Source organism: Temnothorax longispinosus, chromosome 4 (assembly GCF_030848805.1).
Source record: "Temnothorax longispinosus isolate EJ_2023e chromosome 4, Tlon_JGU_v1, whole genome shotgun sequence".
Classification (NCBI taxonomy): domain Eukaryota; kingdom Metazoa; phylum Arthropoda; class Insecta; order Hymenoptera; family Formicidae; genus Temnothorax; species Temnothorax longispinosus.
In genome coordinates, this window is record NC_092361.1 from 5,132,523 (window position 1) to 5,149,738 (window position 17,216).

Below are 17,216 nucleotides of genomic sequence, written 5' to 3' on the forward strand. Positions count from 1 at the left end.
CCAATATCCACGAATCCCGTAGGTAATGTCCATGATTTTGCATTTGTGGTTCTCTTCCGTGCTGTTCGCGATTTTTTTCTTCTTTTCCGAAGAGAACAAAAAAATCGTGAATTTTGAATATAACACGAAAGAGAACTAAAAAATCATGAACGTAACACGGAAGAGAACCACAAAATTGACAAAATCGTGAACATTGTCACAAAAGTTGTAGATATAGCGGGGAGATAACCATAAAATCGTGGACATTACCTACGGGATTCATGAATATTGGCCACGTAGTTCAACGTCCATATGGACGTAGAGAGGCGCTTCAAGGTAAAGTTTACAATTTGAAACGAATCTGACATGTTCAAAAGTTAGAAAATTCCAATCGCTTGGATATCGAAGCCCTCCGGTTTGTAATTCGTATAAACGGGCTTTCGCGAGTAGAGAATCTACCGAAGTCTCGCGGCGGAAATTGTGCGTTGAACGAAAAGGCTTCGTGGAGAGGCTGAATCGGGCTGAATTTCGAATTGAGTGCGAAGCTACGCGGAGTAGTGGCAAGGTGTGCAGCGTCCGTTTCTCCAAGCGGATTGTTTTGATTGTCACATGGAGCAGAGACGGGACACACCGAACGAAAAGCGGAAGGGGGAGAATCCGTTGGCGTGCAGCCCCTGGAGGCGCGGGACTCCGGTGAAGCGAAACGATAATCACTTGAAGCAGCTGACGTATCAAAACGGCGCGCAATGCCTGCCGTTTCATATGACACCACCGTCCAAGCTGAGGAAGTTCATCACCAAGAATCCCTTCGAGCCTGATTTGATCAACAGACTGCACCTGTCCACGATCAGCCCGACCGTGTTCGCCAAGGTCATTTTGCTTGCGGAAGCTCCGTAAAGGAGTTACCTCGATCGACAGTGAGTACCTGTGCTGACAGCGAGCGCTAATCGCTAAAATTGCTGGCGATATTTAGGTTCCCAGTCCTGCGCAACACTCCCCGGGATTTACGTGGAGCATAGAGGAGCTGGCTCACATGAAACCGGCGAGGATCGAGGATTCACCGGTACATCAGGTGTACTCTCCCGATCTGGAACTGGAGACTCAGGCCCAAGCAGCTATAGATCGATTCTTCAAGCAGAATCAGATAATTCCCAGCCCGTGGGACGTCAAGCAGGAGGGCAAACCCCTTTTAGCCCTGGACACTCCCAACAGGCTTTTGAACGACTTGAATTCTACTCAGGAACCTTCGAAGATGACAAAAGATGGTAGGATCTAATAAGAGATCGATATTTCGAAATTGATCGATCTCATCGCCGTTGTATTTTCAGCCTGGAGTCAGACGATATTGTCTCTACCTCTGGATCTGCCTCCGAACGTGGAAGAAGTTTTAAAGCCCTTCTTCAATTTTACTCAGGTTTGCCTGTAGTGGCTGTCGAAGATGGAAGTATGATTATCTCTCTTTTGATAAAAATATTCTTGTTTTCCAAAGGAACAAAATGTAGACAGCGACGATGTAAATTCAAGCAACAATTCGCTGAGGAGAAAATTATTTTTCTGTCATGACGAGGGCACTGACAACGATGAGAGTTTTACGTCGTTGTCACCGGTTAAAATGAACGAGTCCATGGCGTTATCTTGCAGCCCTCCTCAAAGTGGCATGTTTGTTCACGGTACTCCGTTAAAGGTACGTAAATAACAGTATTACACATTCAAGTAATTTTTTTTATATAACAGTAGCAATTTTGTACTTCGACAAATAAGATTGATTATGGTCTATAGTTCGAGCATACCGCTAAAATTAACGCGATGATGTGTTTCAGAGGCTACAAACTAGACGGCGAAGCAATAGATCGTCCATAGTGATGTCTGAAAACTTATCGCCACCTAACATGTCGCCGATACATGAAGCTGAGAACAATAGGTTGTACGAAAGAGCTGAACATTGCTCTTCGGCCACACGGTTAAACTTTATGATAGACATGAGCACAGACGATATAGCTGAAAGAAAAGATCAAAGTTCAGTTAATGGCTATCATTCGTTAGGTAAATTAGCTTTTCGTTATAGCCTAATTTTTCAATACATTCTTTTCCCTTTATTTTTATATTATCTTCACTTATACAACTCTTTGGAAAAGAAGTTGCCTGTATTGCTCCTGTCTGTATTGACAACAGATTGGCAGTAGATTTGCTCAAATTTTGCAACAGATCTTTGCCGATATAATCTGCTAACAGATTTCTAACGAAAAATCGAGCAGAATCTGTTATTTCATAAACATTAAAAATAGAACACATCATTTAAATGGTTACGAAATGGCAAGTTTTGTTGAGTTTTTACAGCCATTATATTCTGTTAACAGATTCTTATATTTCTGTTGGCATTCTATCGACAAAATTTGCAGCAGACACTTTCGAAATTTGTTCTCGATAGATTTGGCTAACGGGAATGATAAGGAAAGTTAACAGTATCAATGTTGCGTACTTGCATAAAGCAGATTGTATCATAGTTAGAATTCTGAAGAGTTCAATAAGTTACAAATATAGAAAGAAGGGGTTTAAACATAGTTTTACGTTGACTGTCCTTAGAGAAAAGTAAATCTCAAATAATTATTGTACCACTTTTCCCATTAAAGTATTACAGTATTAATGCCTATCACAAGCAAAACAGATATACTCGTAACAATTACTTTGTTAAAAATATGTTTTAGATATGTCCAGTAGGGAAATTGACGTGAAACGTACTGGAGACAGTGACAAATTGATAATTATAAATAATGATAAAACAAATGCATGTGATTCCATTAATATGGAGGAATTACCAAAATGTATAAATTCGACTGACAATATTGTGCATTCCAGCGCCGTTGTATTTAGTGATAAGGAACATAATAAGGAAACGGCAAGTTTTTCACGTGAAAATCATAAACGGAGTAACATAATGTCCGGCGCGTTCGAGCAGCAAAGTATCTCGAATTCAGTTCAAGACACTGGTTATCAAACTCACAGTATGAATAGCGCAATGTGTACAATAGACAGTTACAATACTTCGACGAATCACAAAACTCTCTGGAATGAAAAAATAGCGATGTCCAAAGATTATACTCAACTATCTTGGAGAGAAAACATTAGAAACGTATTTAGCTCTACACCTTCCAAACATAATAAAAAAAGTGGAACTTAAATAGAATCATAGAAGTCGAATTCATAGACGAAATGCTCAAGTAGATGACAATATTTAGCTCACAATTATCATAAAAAAATATAGCGAATGTGTATGATTTATTTTTTGTCATAAATTTATTCTTAAACCTTATAAGTGGATCTCAATTTGATGTAGGCAATATTATTTTCTTCGCATGTCGAACTTGACATTTTAAAATTGTTTAATCTAATTGAATTGGATCTGACTAGCCTATATGATTTTCACGAGGATGTTATTCTACTTTTTAATGTGCTATAGAATAGAGATTTCAATATATCTATTATATAAATATCTCGTCGAGATACTTTTATGTGGCTATATTCTTAACATTTGTTCAGTCAAAATGTTACGTTAAACGTAACGTCTCGAAACTTTTGCTAAGGAAAAATTGGCTCCAGATTATTCAAAAGAAACATTTACATTTTTTAATCATTTCTTTATGATCAACATCATTGTATTGTATTATTAATATTGGAAATTCACCCGACAAACTTTCAGAGATTGTCGGGGGCACCATAAGGATCATTTTTTGCAAATGGACCCGGGGTCGGAAACGCGTTGTTACTTGATCCTTATAGCTCCAGTAATAGATTCTGTAACTCGTTATGCTGTCGTTAAGTGCTCATAACGACAGTTGTGCGGGTATACTATATGGTAAAAAAGCTGCGCAACGACAGTATAACGATAACGATTGAAAGTTTGTCCAAACACTCTGTATATTAAAGTATGCCATAATTGCTACGTGGAATAAAAAATGCTGAATAAAATAAGCAACAAGTTTTGCAATTTTCTTCATTTGTTTCATTAGATAAAATTTTCTTGTGGTTACAGCCTAAAATATTAAATATACTCAAGATATATATATAAGCAAGATCAAAAACTTAACAAACATTTTACAGCATGATTCATCTAAAATGAGTAATAATAATAATAATAATAATGATATATATAATTATAATATTACATATTACGCCAACAAAATTCTTATAATATACAATCTGTGTAGGTATATACATACATACATATATACGTACGTGTGTGTGTGTGTGTATGTGTGTGTGTGTTTATGTGTGTGTACATATAAATTAACATATCTCTGATCTTCCAAACCCAAAGGATTCTGCATTTGGCACGATGTCATGTAATGGAAGCAAACCAAACACATCATGTCTTTTGATTGTCCCTGGCTAGTTACAATGACACATCGTAATCTGCTTTGCTCCATACTTTGTGTTTTTTTTTGTGTCTGTCATAGGATGACTTCGCCTGTCAGCCGGTTGTGATAACAGTGTATATCTCCGCGTAAAACGTACGACGACGTACGAATAATTGTATTGATTTTGCGAATTTGTATCGTTTAACGAGTCGGCGCGATGCGTTAAGAAAAAGGAAAGATATGCGATGTTAATACTTATTCTTTCTACGTAATGCAATTACAGAGTAACAGTCTATCCCCCCTCGTCGTACCGACTCCGCGATTAACGCGATTGCACATAAGCCCATTTCTTCGACGAAAACCGGCTGACTAGAGTATTTCGCCCAATGTCAGGATTTACTGGTGTATTGCTTTACATTATGTGACTAATCGATTTAATTCTACCCTTTTTAAACCTATCGATTAGCTACACAGTATTATGATCGATGAATGGCATCCCGCTCTCTATAGCAGATTAATTTAGAATTAGCTATACGTGGAAGAGCAGATCTTCAGTCATAGCAAACGCGAGCTAGACTAAGAGAATGTTAACAAATCGTGAAGCTATAACATTAAATTTCCGTACGTTTATCAATTTGAAGATGCCAGCTTGTTTTAAGGTCGATATCAAGGTAGAGTATTCAAGGTGTGAGTAAGAATGCCAGTTAATTAATAATATTTATATATAATATATATATGTAAAACTCTATTTTTCGTTAAACAACATAATATATATAGAATTCTAAAACTTCAGATACACTGAAGTATAACAATGATAATATTGTATTCATTCTTGCAATATATCACAGAAATAATAACAGTAAAATAAAATTCAAAAACAACAAGAAGATAGATTGCTTGTAGCTAAATTTTATATAAATCATGCAATGTTGAGCATAGCGTGTTTAATACAGCGTAATACACATAGAATAATTTCAACTTGGAAGATGTAAAAATCTTAAAATGTGGTCATTCTTCCAATTTCATTTAAAAATAATATTATTTTTCTTTTATTAAATAAATTCGATATTTATCATATTGAGCATGGCATTCTTTCTTGCACCTTCAGATTGAATTTTCTTCTGGTGTAGCTGACTAGCTACAATCACATTAAATATTTGATGTAGCGCATCCTGTTTATTATACAAATTGTGTTTTCTAATTCTCTTTAGAAGATGTTTGCCGTACGAGCGATTAAAATTTTCAACTTTACAACTTGCAATGACTGATCTACTGCTTTAACAGAAACGGAATAACGAAAGACGTTAGACATTTTGAAATTATTATTCATTTAAGACTATTTGAATTCTACTTATGCCAATGGCGTACGTAATTATGAATTATGCTATGAAACTAGCATAATTCTATAATGTTGACGGTGAACTCTTTGAGCGATACATTAAAGGATCGTCGTAAGTAATCCCAGATGAATTCCGAAATGACAAATAGAATGCATTTGCGAAATTTGTCGGAGCCACGTTTCGCGCATCATGAACGTTGATATGTAGAAATCGTATCAGGTTGCGCTACAACAGTTGCGTTTCTCTGTCTCCCTCTCTCTCATTCAAAGTCACTAATATTTATACTTTGTAGATTGATATTTAAGCTAATAAACTGCGTACCAGCGAATTATTAGGAAGAACCTTTATCACGCGGGCAGTGCCCTGTAAAAATATATGTTCTCTCTATATTGAACTACGTATTAATGTATACAAGACCAGTTTGCCTAATATTCTTTCGCGCGTGCGCATGTCTTTGTAGCACACGTACATATCTTACAATTACAAGGTATTATCAAATCCCTCCTTTTCTACTTCTCTCTCCTTAGTGTTACGGTCTTTTTTTTTTACAAAAATAGGTTGTCTTTCCATGTAGTGCTATTTTTCATCTCCATCCGATTTTAATTAACATCTCAGCACGATTGCTATATATTCAGTTTCCAACTGAATACCAAAACTGGTCTATGGATACATTAGGAGGTCTACATATGTACAACACTGTTCAAAATCATCTTGAAAGCCACAAAGAGAGTAGAAAAAGACGTGAAATGATAACATTTCTTCGTTTCGAAATCATGTTGAATGTATCTCAATATCTTTTTTATTTTCTTTTTAAATATTTTTTTGATAATGCGTTTGTGGCACATATGTTGTACATGTGCAACAATGCACACCGCATGTTTATATGCACAGAGTGCCCTCAAATTCGCGTGTGAAAACTGTAATGAAAAGTCTGTGAAAAACTAAACAAAGACTCTTCTTAATCGCAATCGATGATCTTTTTCAACCACAAAAATTGAAAATCTGATAAAATTTACGATGTACAATTAATTAAATAGTCGTATATTCACAAATGGCGCGTATATTTTTATAATTTAATTGTTTAACGCGTAAAATTAGTGTTAACCGGTTCTACATACAGACAAATCATTATCCAAGCCAATATTGAACAAAGTCTAAAGTGCTTACATATTGAAAACTGTTGTTAGGAATTTAAAGAAACAAGAACGTGAACTTTTATATAACTCAGTTTTTCATAAACTTTCACGCTATTTCATCGTCGCCAATTTGGGAACACCTTATACACATGTACAATCAAACTCCCTTTTTCCTAACCGGTTGAACTTCCGTAAACACGATACCTCTCCTCTTCCACGATTTCATATTCGTCATTTTTATCACATATGTGGAATAAGTGACGAACGAGGTATGTACATACATACGAACGCAAGCGTGCGCGCGCGATGGCATCTTGTGTATGCGCAAACAGAAAGATTTGTTTCATCTCGAGTCGAGAATCGGGGAGTCCGACTATAAATACATGAATGAGTATGTCGAGCTTGACGCGTGCAATGTGTACATCTGCATATACATGCACGTATACATACATTTTATATACATATATACACATATACATAGAAATATGTATGCGTGTAATCTTTTTTTAAATATATTATCGATCTCTCTCTCTCTCTATTGAATACGATTGGCCTGTCTCAAAAATAACGAGACTAGCACTCTTTGAAGTAAAATAATGGTAACACTGGGCTTCAAATCGGGCTGTGATTTTGATGTCGAAAATCGCCGCGTTACGTTTGAAAACAATAGGTCTCGTTACTGTTGGGACAGGCTTCGTGACAGCAGATGTTGATTATGCCTCTATACATATCTACAAAAAAGAGGACAAAAGAAAACTGATGTAGAACTTTATCATTAATTAAACTCTCTACGACTTAATATAATCGTCTTGCAACAGTTCTGAAATGATTATTATTACTTCAGTATGTAATAATAATTTCTTTTATCGATATATATTCCACGTACTATTCAATTGTATCATTGTTTCAACAGTGTGTTTAAAAAGTATCTCTTTAACACTACATCTCTATTATTGCTTGTTGTTTAGTGCTACCGAATGTATTTTGGCATATAGCATGTTGTAAACCCTGAGCAACCACACCAATCAATTCGAAATGCATCCAACAACCCTCTCTTTTACTTAGCACAACTAGAAGTTATATGGAAGAATTTACATGCGCGTTTTTTTGTTGTGTTTACAACGAGAAACTGGCCTGACCGAAGAAATTTCCATGAAAGTCGATCTAAACGAGTTTAGAAATGAATGAAGAATTTACTGACGATACTATAGAACAAAAGTACTTTCTTGTTACTAGATGGTAAAATTCCCAAGTGCTTCCGACTCGCGCACAAGCGGGAAGCTCTCGATAACATATCGTACACTTTTTTCGAAATGTAACAAAATGTGTTAACGTTAACCCCTAATTTGTTTTAGGTATCGATTTCCCTCTTTCCAGTCTCGCCATCTCTTACGTTTTTTCTCCGTGCTCGAGTAATCGCTCGTTGTAGAACGTTTTTTTGGCTTTGCGACAACTTCCGATTTCGATGCCGTATTAATACCTTGTGTTACATGATGCGTTCTACTGTGATTTAGCGCTGTACTAACGCCAGCCAAATTCAGAAGCGCGTCCGCACCTTCTGCAATCTTTCTTTGTTCATCAAAATCTGGATTTAGTTCCTCCTCGTTCGAATGTTTGCTGCAAAAGAAATAAAAAGAAAACGATAAAATTTACTTGTTCGCGTAATATTTACGACGATCGTACGTGATTAATTTATCTTTACCTTTCCAATTTTATCGAGTTGATACAGCTATAAGTATGATCTTCACTGGAACTCCTGGTAATTACAGGTACCAGCTTTTCCGATTCCGGCAATTTTCGTTTACGATCTATGTTAAAACATACATTAATACATAAGTATATGAATTGTCTCAACGAAATACAGACAAGGACTCTCTTTTATTATTTCGCATACGTTCAATACCTTTATTGTGATTCAGAATGATAGGTCCATGCTTGAAGGAAAGCATAGCGGCGGCCGCTGCATCGACGTCGCTGTCTATCTCGGTTTCTGCGCTATCATTAATATTGCTAGACGCCAGTCTTTTGGATAGATACGGAAAGAGAACCGGATCTGGGAGACGTGCATTTACGCATTTTCTGGACACCTTTTCCGACGAAGACAAATTCTGGGTTGTAGGGGGAGGAAAAGGAGCGCGAGACAACGCCTGAATCAGATTTGGACGATATTGTGCATCCACCATCCACAATGATCCTTTTCCTAAATTCTAAAAAAGAAAAAAAAAAAAAGAATAGAAAGTTATATAAACGTTCGATGTGACGCGACGTTAACGCGATGACTCTCATCGATAAATCTCGCGGTGCGCTTTCTCGAAGAGAAATTTGCCTCGTACACTCACCGGAGCTTTCTCCACCTTCCGAAAGCATTTATTCAGGCTCAAATTGTGTCTGACAGAATTTTTCCATCCAGTAGGGGCGTTCCTAAAGTATGGGAAGTGTTCCAGAATCCACGCGTAAACCTCCTTCACGGGCAACGCCTTTACGGGACTATCTTCGATAGCCATAAATATGAGGCAGGAGAATGAATACGGTGGTTTGCTATTTCTGTGCAAATGAGGATCATACGGTATATGGGTAGGATGCTTGTTGCGATTAGACATTGGCAAATTATTGTTGCTCAAAGAAATCTTCGTTTGATTACTTGGCGAAATATTGCAATGACTTTTCGCAGATTCCTGAAATATTTGCGCGGGCTTTTGACAATTCTTGGCGGGATGCTGATAGTTTTGTCCGTTTCCGTTCAGCGTCACGCTGGCCTTTCCATTAGTCTCTGTCGACGCAGCGTCATAAAGAAAAACAAGAAAGGATAAAGTTAACGTAAATCCTAAAGAATACTCGACACTCACAAGCACAGTGCGGGATGTATTTCGAGCCGCGCATCTTACCTGGACAGAAACTATCATCCAAGCTTGATACGGAATTGGTGTTCTCAGAAAAATCTGCTATATCGTCGCAGATATTGTTATTCAGCATGTTCTCGTGTTTCATGTCTTTGGAGGGGTTCGAAATGTCCAAACCCTTAAGTAAATTCTGCTGGTGCAGCCAACTGAGAGACGTCAGTTCGTCGTCCGACTGATTGTTCTTCTCCGTCGACTTGTCCCATCTGGGAATTTCACTTTGACATTCGTTGGTCGAGTTTGTGTCAGCCAGAACGCTGGCGTTCTCCTTCTCCTTATCGTTCATCGCATACGCGTTCTCGCCGAAATTATAATCCTGAGATGAATTCAGTTCTATGTCAGTTTCGATACCCGATGCATCAGGCCTATCTGGTGGCATGTTGCATAGAGTCTTCTGGTCACTGCAAGCAAAATTATTTATATATAACATATTTCACGCCAAATACAAAACATTGCGGAAACTTAAAAGAGTACTACTGCTTCCGCAAATAATGTTTTGTATAAAAAAAAAGAAAAAAAAAGGTAACTTGCACTTGAACCGTATAATGTAAAGTATTTAAAGTCCAGGTTGTACAGGGTGTCGCAAAACAGACGGTGCAACCAAAAAAGGGACGATCTCTCGTGGAAAGATAAACACAATGTGCAGAATGGGATCTCTTTTCCTTCCTGGTACATATATCAGCTTACGGTAAACCCGGGGATAAAACGTTTCCTCTCCCCCTTCACGTTCTTACAACATTAAGGAAACTCGTCGACTTGGGGAAAATCTATCGCCATCTCCGGATTAAAAAATAAATCTCTTCGAGCCGGATATCGCCCATGTCCGTGGAACCACCTGGCCGAGGGAAGTTTCGCGGATCATCTCCCGCCGCTGCAATATATCGCGTTACGACATAAAAATCCACGCGGTAAGAAACCGCAGAAAATGGGCCTCCGGACGCTTTTCTATTTTTGGGGCGCCGCGCGGCCGAGGCGCCGAGGATAGAGAGGGAGAGAGAGAGAGAGAGAGAGAGAGAGGGAGAAAGAGAGAGAGAGAGAACGGGAGAGTATCGCGGAATTGAAATCTCCGCGCATGTGAGCCGCGCTCGCTCGCTCGCTCGTGCGAGCTGGCGAGAGTGGCGAGGCCAGCGAGCGTCACGCGGACGGAGGACGGGATTGTTTATCCGCTCGACTAATAAGCGACAAAATGGCCGGCGCTATCACGCGGAATCGCGCATCGGAATTTCAAATGGGACATCACGCCGCGAACGAGTGTCATCTTCGGCGGCGGCGCGGCGCGGCGCGGCGTCGCGTCGTCGTCATCGTCACCATCATCATCATTGTCGCCGTCGCGATACTCGCGATCAGGCTGATAGCAGAGAACGTAAACGACGTAAGCGTCGTAGACGTGGACGTGAAGTAAAGCAGAGAAGCACGTAAACGTAGATGAGGCTAAATAGTCATACATTTACGTTTAAGTCTTTCTCTGCCTTACTTTACGTCGACGACGCTTACGCTTACGTATGTACATACGTTCTCTGCCATCAGCCTCACTCGTGTTCCGAATGTCCCCCTCCCCCTCCAAACGTGGAATTTGCAACTAATGGCGTCCACTCGCGTTGCACACCTCCGGCAACGTGCTCCCGCCGCGCTCTCGCGTCCCTCTCGCCCGATTTAATGACGAATCGGCGAGACACTCTCCCGATGTCTCGCGGTCACCGCGAGACGAGCTTTCGAGTCACGCGATCTCACGGGGAGAGATGGAGAGATCGGCGGGCGCGATCGCGATCGCGGTCGCGGCCGGACAATCTTCCAGACGCGACGAGCACGTGAGGACGATTCTCTGCTCCGCGCGAGACGATTCGCGACGTCGCGCGTCGCGAGACTCGCGAGGAATCCGCGTCTCCCCGTCCCCGCGGGAAATGAGAGCGCGGCGAACCGGAAGAGTGTCGCGGCGGCCCCGGGGCAATCGGGCGGGTCGTGACGACCTGCATTACTTGTTGAATTCAAATATGGAGCTGATAACGATTACGAAACGCGATGGCAAACGCGAAAATGGCCACGACATCGCACACGCACACGTACACGCACGCACGACGCGGCGATGCACTCGCGGGAATTACATAAGATAAACCGAGCGTCGCCTTCGCGAGTCGACGACGGGAAAAGGGGCGCGACGGGACGCGGGTTTTAGGCGCCTGGTTTTGCTCCGCTCTCGGCGTCGGCTCCCCGGAGTCGCGCCGCGCTCCGCGGACACCTCGTCGATCTCGCGGATTCGCGTCTCGCCGTTTCCCCGTTTGCGAACGCAACGGGTCTCACTCACGTGCGTGCGACAGCCTCACGTCGCCGTCGTCGTGCGGTCGCTTCCCCCCCGAGCCCCCGAGTATGTATGTACCACTTTTGCGTCTCCGCGCGTCTCGCACTCGCGTGGCCGCGACTCTCCCGCGGGAAACCGCACCGCACCGCACCGCATCGCCCGTGGGAGCGGGATCGGGTCGGTCGCCGCTTGCGCCAATCGCGGATGAATAAACTCACGGTATCACGGCGGGCAGACGGTGGTCTCCGTTAATTCTCGCGAGACGGGCATCACGGGCATCGCAGGCAGGCACACTCTACACAACATCCAGCTGATCGAGACGCCATATTTTGACGTCATCACGTGGATGCCCCCACCCCGCCGGGGGTATCCACGCGTATCTATCGCGATTCGATATATCGCGCGCGCGCGATTCTTCGACTCGAAGCGGGAAGAGAAAAATGAAAAACTCAAACTCGATAAAATACTATTGAAGACAATTTTACGGAAATTCGGATAATTGTTGAAATTTAGCCGTATATTTGGGATTCGATAATATTTGATTCTAATTTTAGAACTATAATTTATAATCTATTAATGTTGACTATTGACTTTTTAAAATAGCCAACTTCGGATTTTGTAACTAAAGTCAATCCGAACCGAATCTTTTAGATAAGATAAAAGGGATTAGCCATATTATTAATTATAAATAATGAAAAAATTGTTTTCTCCTTCAATTACAATATTTTATTCTTCACGATGGCAATTCTGTCGATAAATTTTAACGATTGGTTAGAGTTAATAGTTAGTGTTAACAATTGGAAAAAGTGGCCTTTATGCGAATAATTGTAAAAAAAAAACATTGTTGTGGCAGAATATATTTATTACATTATAAATGTGCATTTTTATTTCAGAAACATCTTCAATAATAAATTTAATACCGTGTTAAAATTAAGTTAATTATTCATATATTTATGCTGGTAATCCAAAAATTTAATTCCATAGTCAATAACACCTTAAATTGTCTCCAGGGTTTCATTGATTGTCTCCATATATAATTTCTCCGGAATTGATCGTTTTTTAATCTCATCGATACCACAGTATACAGTATGTTTTAGAAATAGGTAGTCAAACACTTTAGCAGCCTATTCTACTCACAAGAGGATGGGAAAATCATATAAACATGTGACTTTTCCTTTTTATATAACTTGGATGTAATTTAGAAAATTATTTATTTAAATAGGCATTTGTACACCGTGGCTCTTTAAAAATTTTCACGCTTCTTTCTCAACCTCCTGACATTATTGTTAGACTCTGTTTTTGGCGATGTACGCACGTATCATCTGTAAAAGTGGTCGATATCTTGAAATAAAGGTAAAATATAAGGCAGCGACTTACTCGGAGAATTCGAAACTTTATTTGAAGCTGCTTATTATGATATACAGAACGAAATAAAAAGTAAAACAGTTTCCACTGTCAAAGACGCGTCATCGCGTCGTCCTATCTGAATATGCATCTGCAAATGCCATATGCCGGTATTAACAATTGTCACAGCCATGAGAGTTACATTTCTTGTAAACGGTTTTCTTCCTACAACTGTTGCGCGGTCATTGTTACCAGAGAAGATCAGAGAACTGTACATATGTACAAACGTCAATGCTGTATCATATAGGGATGTCCTATCGTTAACATAAATCTTTAACCAACTCTTCACCGAACAAATTTTTAAGCGCAACGTCGATCTTGTACCTTTGAGAGAATAAAATTATACGTTAAAAGTAACGTATGTCTTTAATATACTTCAGGAAGTTACTTTCAAACAGTAATGATCATAACTATGGCACACTCATACATTTATGTACATTTATATAGTCACAAAATTATTTGCTAATTATAAAAACCAAGTTAAACAAAGTACGATTTTCAAACAACTTTCGGTACGGAATTCTATATTCTTGAAAATTTTTTATGATCTCCCGATCTCCAATCGTAAAAAATGTACTTAAAAAGTTTTCACTTGATGAAATATGTATAAGTAAGACATATTTATATAAATTTAATATTAAAAATATGTAAGTAATAAAATTGTATCCCTCAGATATTTTATCACAAAGCTTTCGCGTGTCGTACAAAATAATTCGCATCGTTACCTTAGATAGAGATAATGTTGAAAATAAAAAATATTGAATTAAAAATTTTATTTAGAATTTAAAAGAGTCAAAATTCTAGTTTACACATAAAAAGTCTTTTCAAAAAGCTTACAGTCAATCGCGCGATTTGGCCATACAAATCTAAGACAGTCTACGCTCACGATTAAGTCGGTACAATACTTCTTGTTTATCTTACAAAAGCAATTACGTAAAATAAATAAATGTATTTCGTTTCAAGTGAATTATTTCCTTTTCCATTCCGAGGTCTCTATAAATTTTTGGGCTCCGTTTCCTTTAAGACGCACGCCTTCAAATAAATTTCAAACGCAAGCGTTGCATACTCTGACGGGATGATCCCATCCTCGGTGAGGTACAGGCTTACGGTGTTGCGAACATTCTTGACACACCCCATGTCCGCAAGCTCTACAGTGATGTAAAGTAAGCATCGAGGAAAACTTCCGTTCGCAGACGTAACAATTAACCACCTCTGAGTCGGGTATCCAATAAGATGGTCGTACAGTATCTTTTATGAATGCTGTGTGCAAATAAAGAATATTTAGAATTTATCTGAGAATTACGCGAATTCTAATGATCGCACGTGCGACCGCTTTTACTTACATTTGGAATAACTGAAAACCGTTCCAACGGCATTCAGTGTCGACACCACGTGCTCCGTTACTTTTCGTACACCGACGTCCTCGACAGGTTCGAGAGAATCATCGCTGGAGCAGTTTATATCTTTCTCGTAGCACGCGTCGCAAACCCGAACGGGCGAGTACCAGTTTCTGTTGGGCACGCATTTCGTTTTCGACGAGCACTGCGCGCAAAAGCCCTCCCCACATTCGCGGCAATGGTGCTTGTCATCCGTCAGACTAAATAGCATTTTGCACTGATAGCAGTGCTTTATCTCGTTATTCGGTCGCCAATAGGATGGTGCCACTTGATCCGCGGCCCAAGCTTTCAACGCTTTCGTTGGCTGCAGAGAAACGTTGGTGACAGCTTCACTGATATACGAAACACTATCGATAACCCGTTGCGCCGTATTCTGAGAAGCTATAGACCGATTCGACTGAAAGAGAAAAGGGACGGTGAGAAGTTACTTCATTAAGAATTAGAATTAAATAGACAAAAAAAATTTGATAATAAAAAGAAGCTTCTTACTCTCAATACTTACCATGTTCCATATGTGCGTGATCTTTTTGCGTATGGCAACATCCTCGGGATTATTGCCGTACCAGTACTGCCTGCTCTTGTATATTTCTCCACAGTGCGGACAATCTATGATGTATCCCGACCAGGCATTTTTAGCAAAACTGTACCAGTTGTTTTGATTGTCCTCGTAATACCGCCTGCTTACTTCAATTTCTTTTCCATTCTTGTAACACCTTTTGCATATGTATATCAAATTTTCGTACTGACATTGGAATTTGCACCTATCGCAACAAACAATCATTAATTCAAGGAGCTGTACAACTAAAACAGCGTACAAAAAAAAATCTATGTACCAACCTAGTATTACTGCTGTGTGGTTTTCCTTCGCGAAGGTGTCCCATACTGTTAGCACAGCCATTACCACAACACAGACATTTAATGGGACAAGTAAAATACTGTTCTGGGAATAGAGAATTGGAAATGTTTCCGTTTTCGTTAGACAACTGATCATTCAGCCTCTTAAGCGTGTAGTACACCAGATGTGGTTTTCTGGCTGAGCGTACCGTCGTATTATTCAATTCGCTCTCAATGGTGGATCGCAACAGCTCATAATCCGTCGTGTCGTTCGCCGATTGCAAACCGACGTATTTAATAGAGCTGAAAGCGTCAATTTCAAGACTCATCTGTGTAAATCTGTTCCTCAGGATATCTTCCGCACTTTCCGCCCCATCTGTAAAAGAACCAATCAACATGTCACGTTACAGAAGCGATTATCAGCCGTAATAAAGTTCTCAGTTTGAAATTACTGTCATCCTGAGAGAGTAGCAATATGTACTGTTGATCAAAGGTATGGTGTGCCTGGTTTCGTGCAGCACTATAATACTCGGTCCGAGCGTGCTCAACGAAGTGGAGATCCCCTCTTTCTGCCCGATCGCTTGTAAGGCAGCTTTAAAGTGATGGCTGTAAGCGCGCGACGCGGTACCCAGGAACGTGAACAGATCCCTGTTCAGCCTCTCGGAATGGATTCCATAAACCACAATGTCGGAAACCGCAAGTACTTTGAGCAGTAATTTTGCCCGTTCATTTTCACAGCTCGCAACAGCTAGACAAACAATGTAAACCTGTTGAATCTGGCACGCACAATTAATTTATACATATAAAATCTGAGAATGACAACCCAGAATATATTCTACCTTGTAAACCTTCCGTGTCCAAGCAAATAACATTGAGAATTGGATCGAACGCCGCCCAAACGCCCAACGTACAACAGTTCTGCTGGTTTGACGTTTGGAACACCTCCTCGCCCTTGAAAAACACCTGATTCATGGTGTGGCTCTTCCCGTCGCCCGTGTTCCCGAAAATCGACACGATTTTAACTTTGTCGTTCTCCGCGCAGTTCAACTTCCTCAGAAACTCATCCGCATTGAGGACCTGCAGGTTCCCCCATCCATTGAGCAACAAGAAACTCTTGTTATTGTTATTATGGCACTTTGTACAGTTCACCGGGGGATTCTTTCCCGCGGTGAACAGCTTGGGACTGAACTCGGGTAGCTTGTCGAAATCGTTGTCCAGGCTGCTGTCCAGGCTCTTCATGATCGCCGAATCCGTCGGTTCTACTTTTAAGGTTTCAATCCAGGGTTTCCACAACGTACTCATAACGTACACGAACTCCCTTGAAAGAAACGCAGATCAACACTCGAATCGCTGTGTGTCGTTCATCAGTGTCAGAGAGAAGCCGAAGCCTGAGAGAGGCCATTTTGGTCCGTGGGGGACCCCTGTACACTACCGCCAATACATCCGTGTTGGAAATTGGTACTACGTAGCCACATCCATTCTCCGACACTGCCGATAAAAACATCCGCGCTACATCCACAAATGGATATCTTATGCCACATGCGATTGTGAATCAAGAAAATTAATTATATATCTTTA

General features: G+C 40.2%; 3 protein-coding genes across 9 annotated transcripts; 1 reads left to right on the forward strand and 2 right to left on the reverse strand.

Annotated features, from left to right (window-relative positions):
* Positions 1-59: 59 nt before the first annotated feature.
* On the forward strand, positions 60-4,148 carry Bora (aurora kinase A activator-like protein bora). Its single transcript, XM_071775123.1, has 6 exons — positions 60-849; positions 953-1,244; positions 1,308-1,393; positions 1,469-1,663; positions 1,800-2,022; positions 2,685-4,148. The coding sequence occupies exons 1-6, from the start codon at positions 589-591 to the stop codon at positions 3,155-3,157; spliced, it is 1,530 nt and encodes a 509-aa protein (XP_071631224.1). The 5' UTR covers positions 60-588; the 3' UTR covers positions 3,158-4,148.
* LOC139811076 (uncharacterized) lies at positions 3,965-12,360 on the reverse strand. Of its 7 annotated transcripts, none has more exons than XM_071775116.1 (6): positions 12,222-12,360; positions 9,696-10,108; positions 9,150-9,580; positions 8,714-9,017; positions 8,513-8,618; positions 3,965-8,427 (listed from the first exon to the last, which is right to left on the reverse strand). In XM_071775116.1, exons 2-6 carry the CDS (start codon positions 10,084-10,086, stop codon positions 8,145-8,147), a joined length of 1,515 nt encoding a protein of 504 aa, XP_071631217.1. In that variant the 5' UTR covers positions 10,087-10,108; positions 12,222-12,360; the 3' UTR covers positions 3,965-8,144. The 7 variants fall into 7 exon arrangements, with proteins under 7 accessions (XP_071631217.1, XP_071631223.1, XP_071631218.1 ...); XM_071775122.1 differs by lacking the exon at positions 12,222-12,360 and adding an exon at positions 12,082-12,201; XM_071775117.1 differs by lacking the exon at positions 12,222-12,360 and adding an exon at positions 12,010-12,145.
* Positions 12,361-13,376: 1,016 nt separating this feature from the next.
* On the reverse strand, positions 13,377-17,133 carry LOC139811071 (zinc finger FYVE domain-containing protein 1). The gene is made up of 6 exons (XM_071775109.1): positions 16,478-17,133; positions 16,120-16,386; positions 15,642-16,014; positions 15,307-15,565; positions 14,751-15,201; positions 13,377-14,667 (listed from the first exon to the last, which is right to left on the reverse strand). Exons 1-6 carry the CDS (start codon positions 16,938-16,940, stop codon positions 14,453-14,455), a joined length of 2,028 nt encoding a protein of 675 aa, XP_071631210.1. The 5' UTR covers positions 16,941-17,133; the 3' UTR covers positions 13,377-14,452.
* Positions 17,134-17,216: the final 83 nt, after the last annotated feature.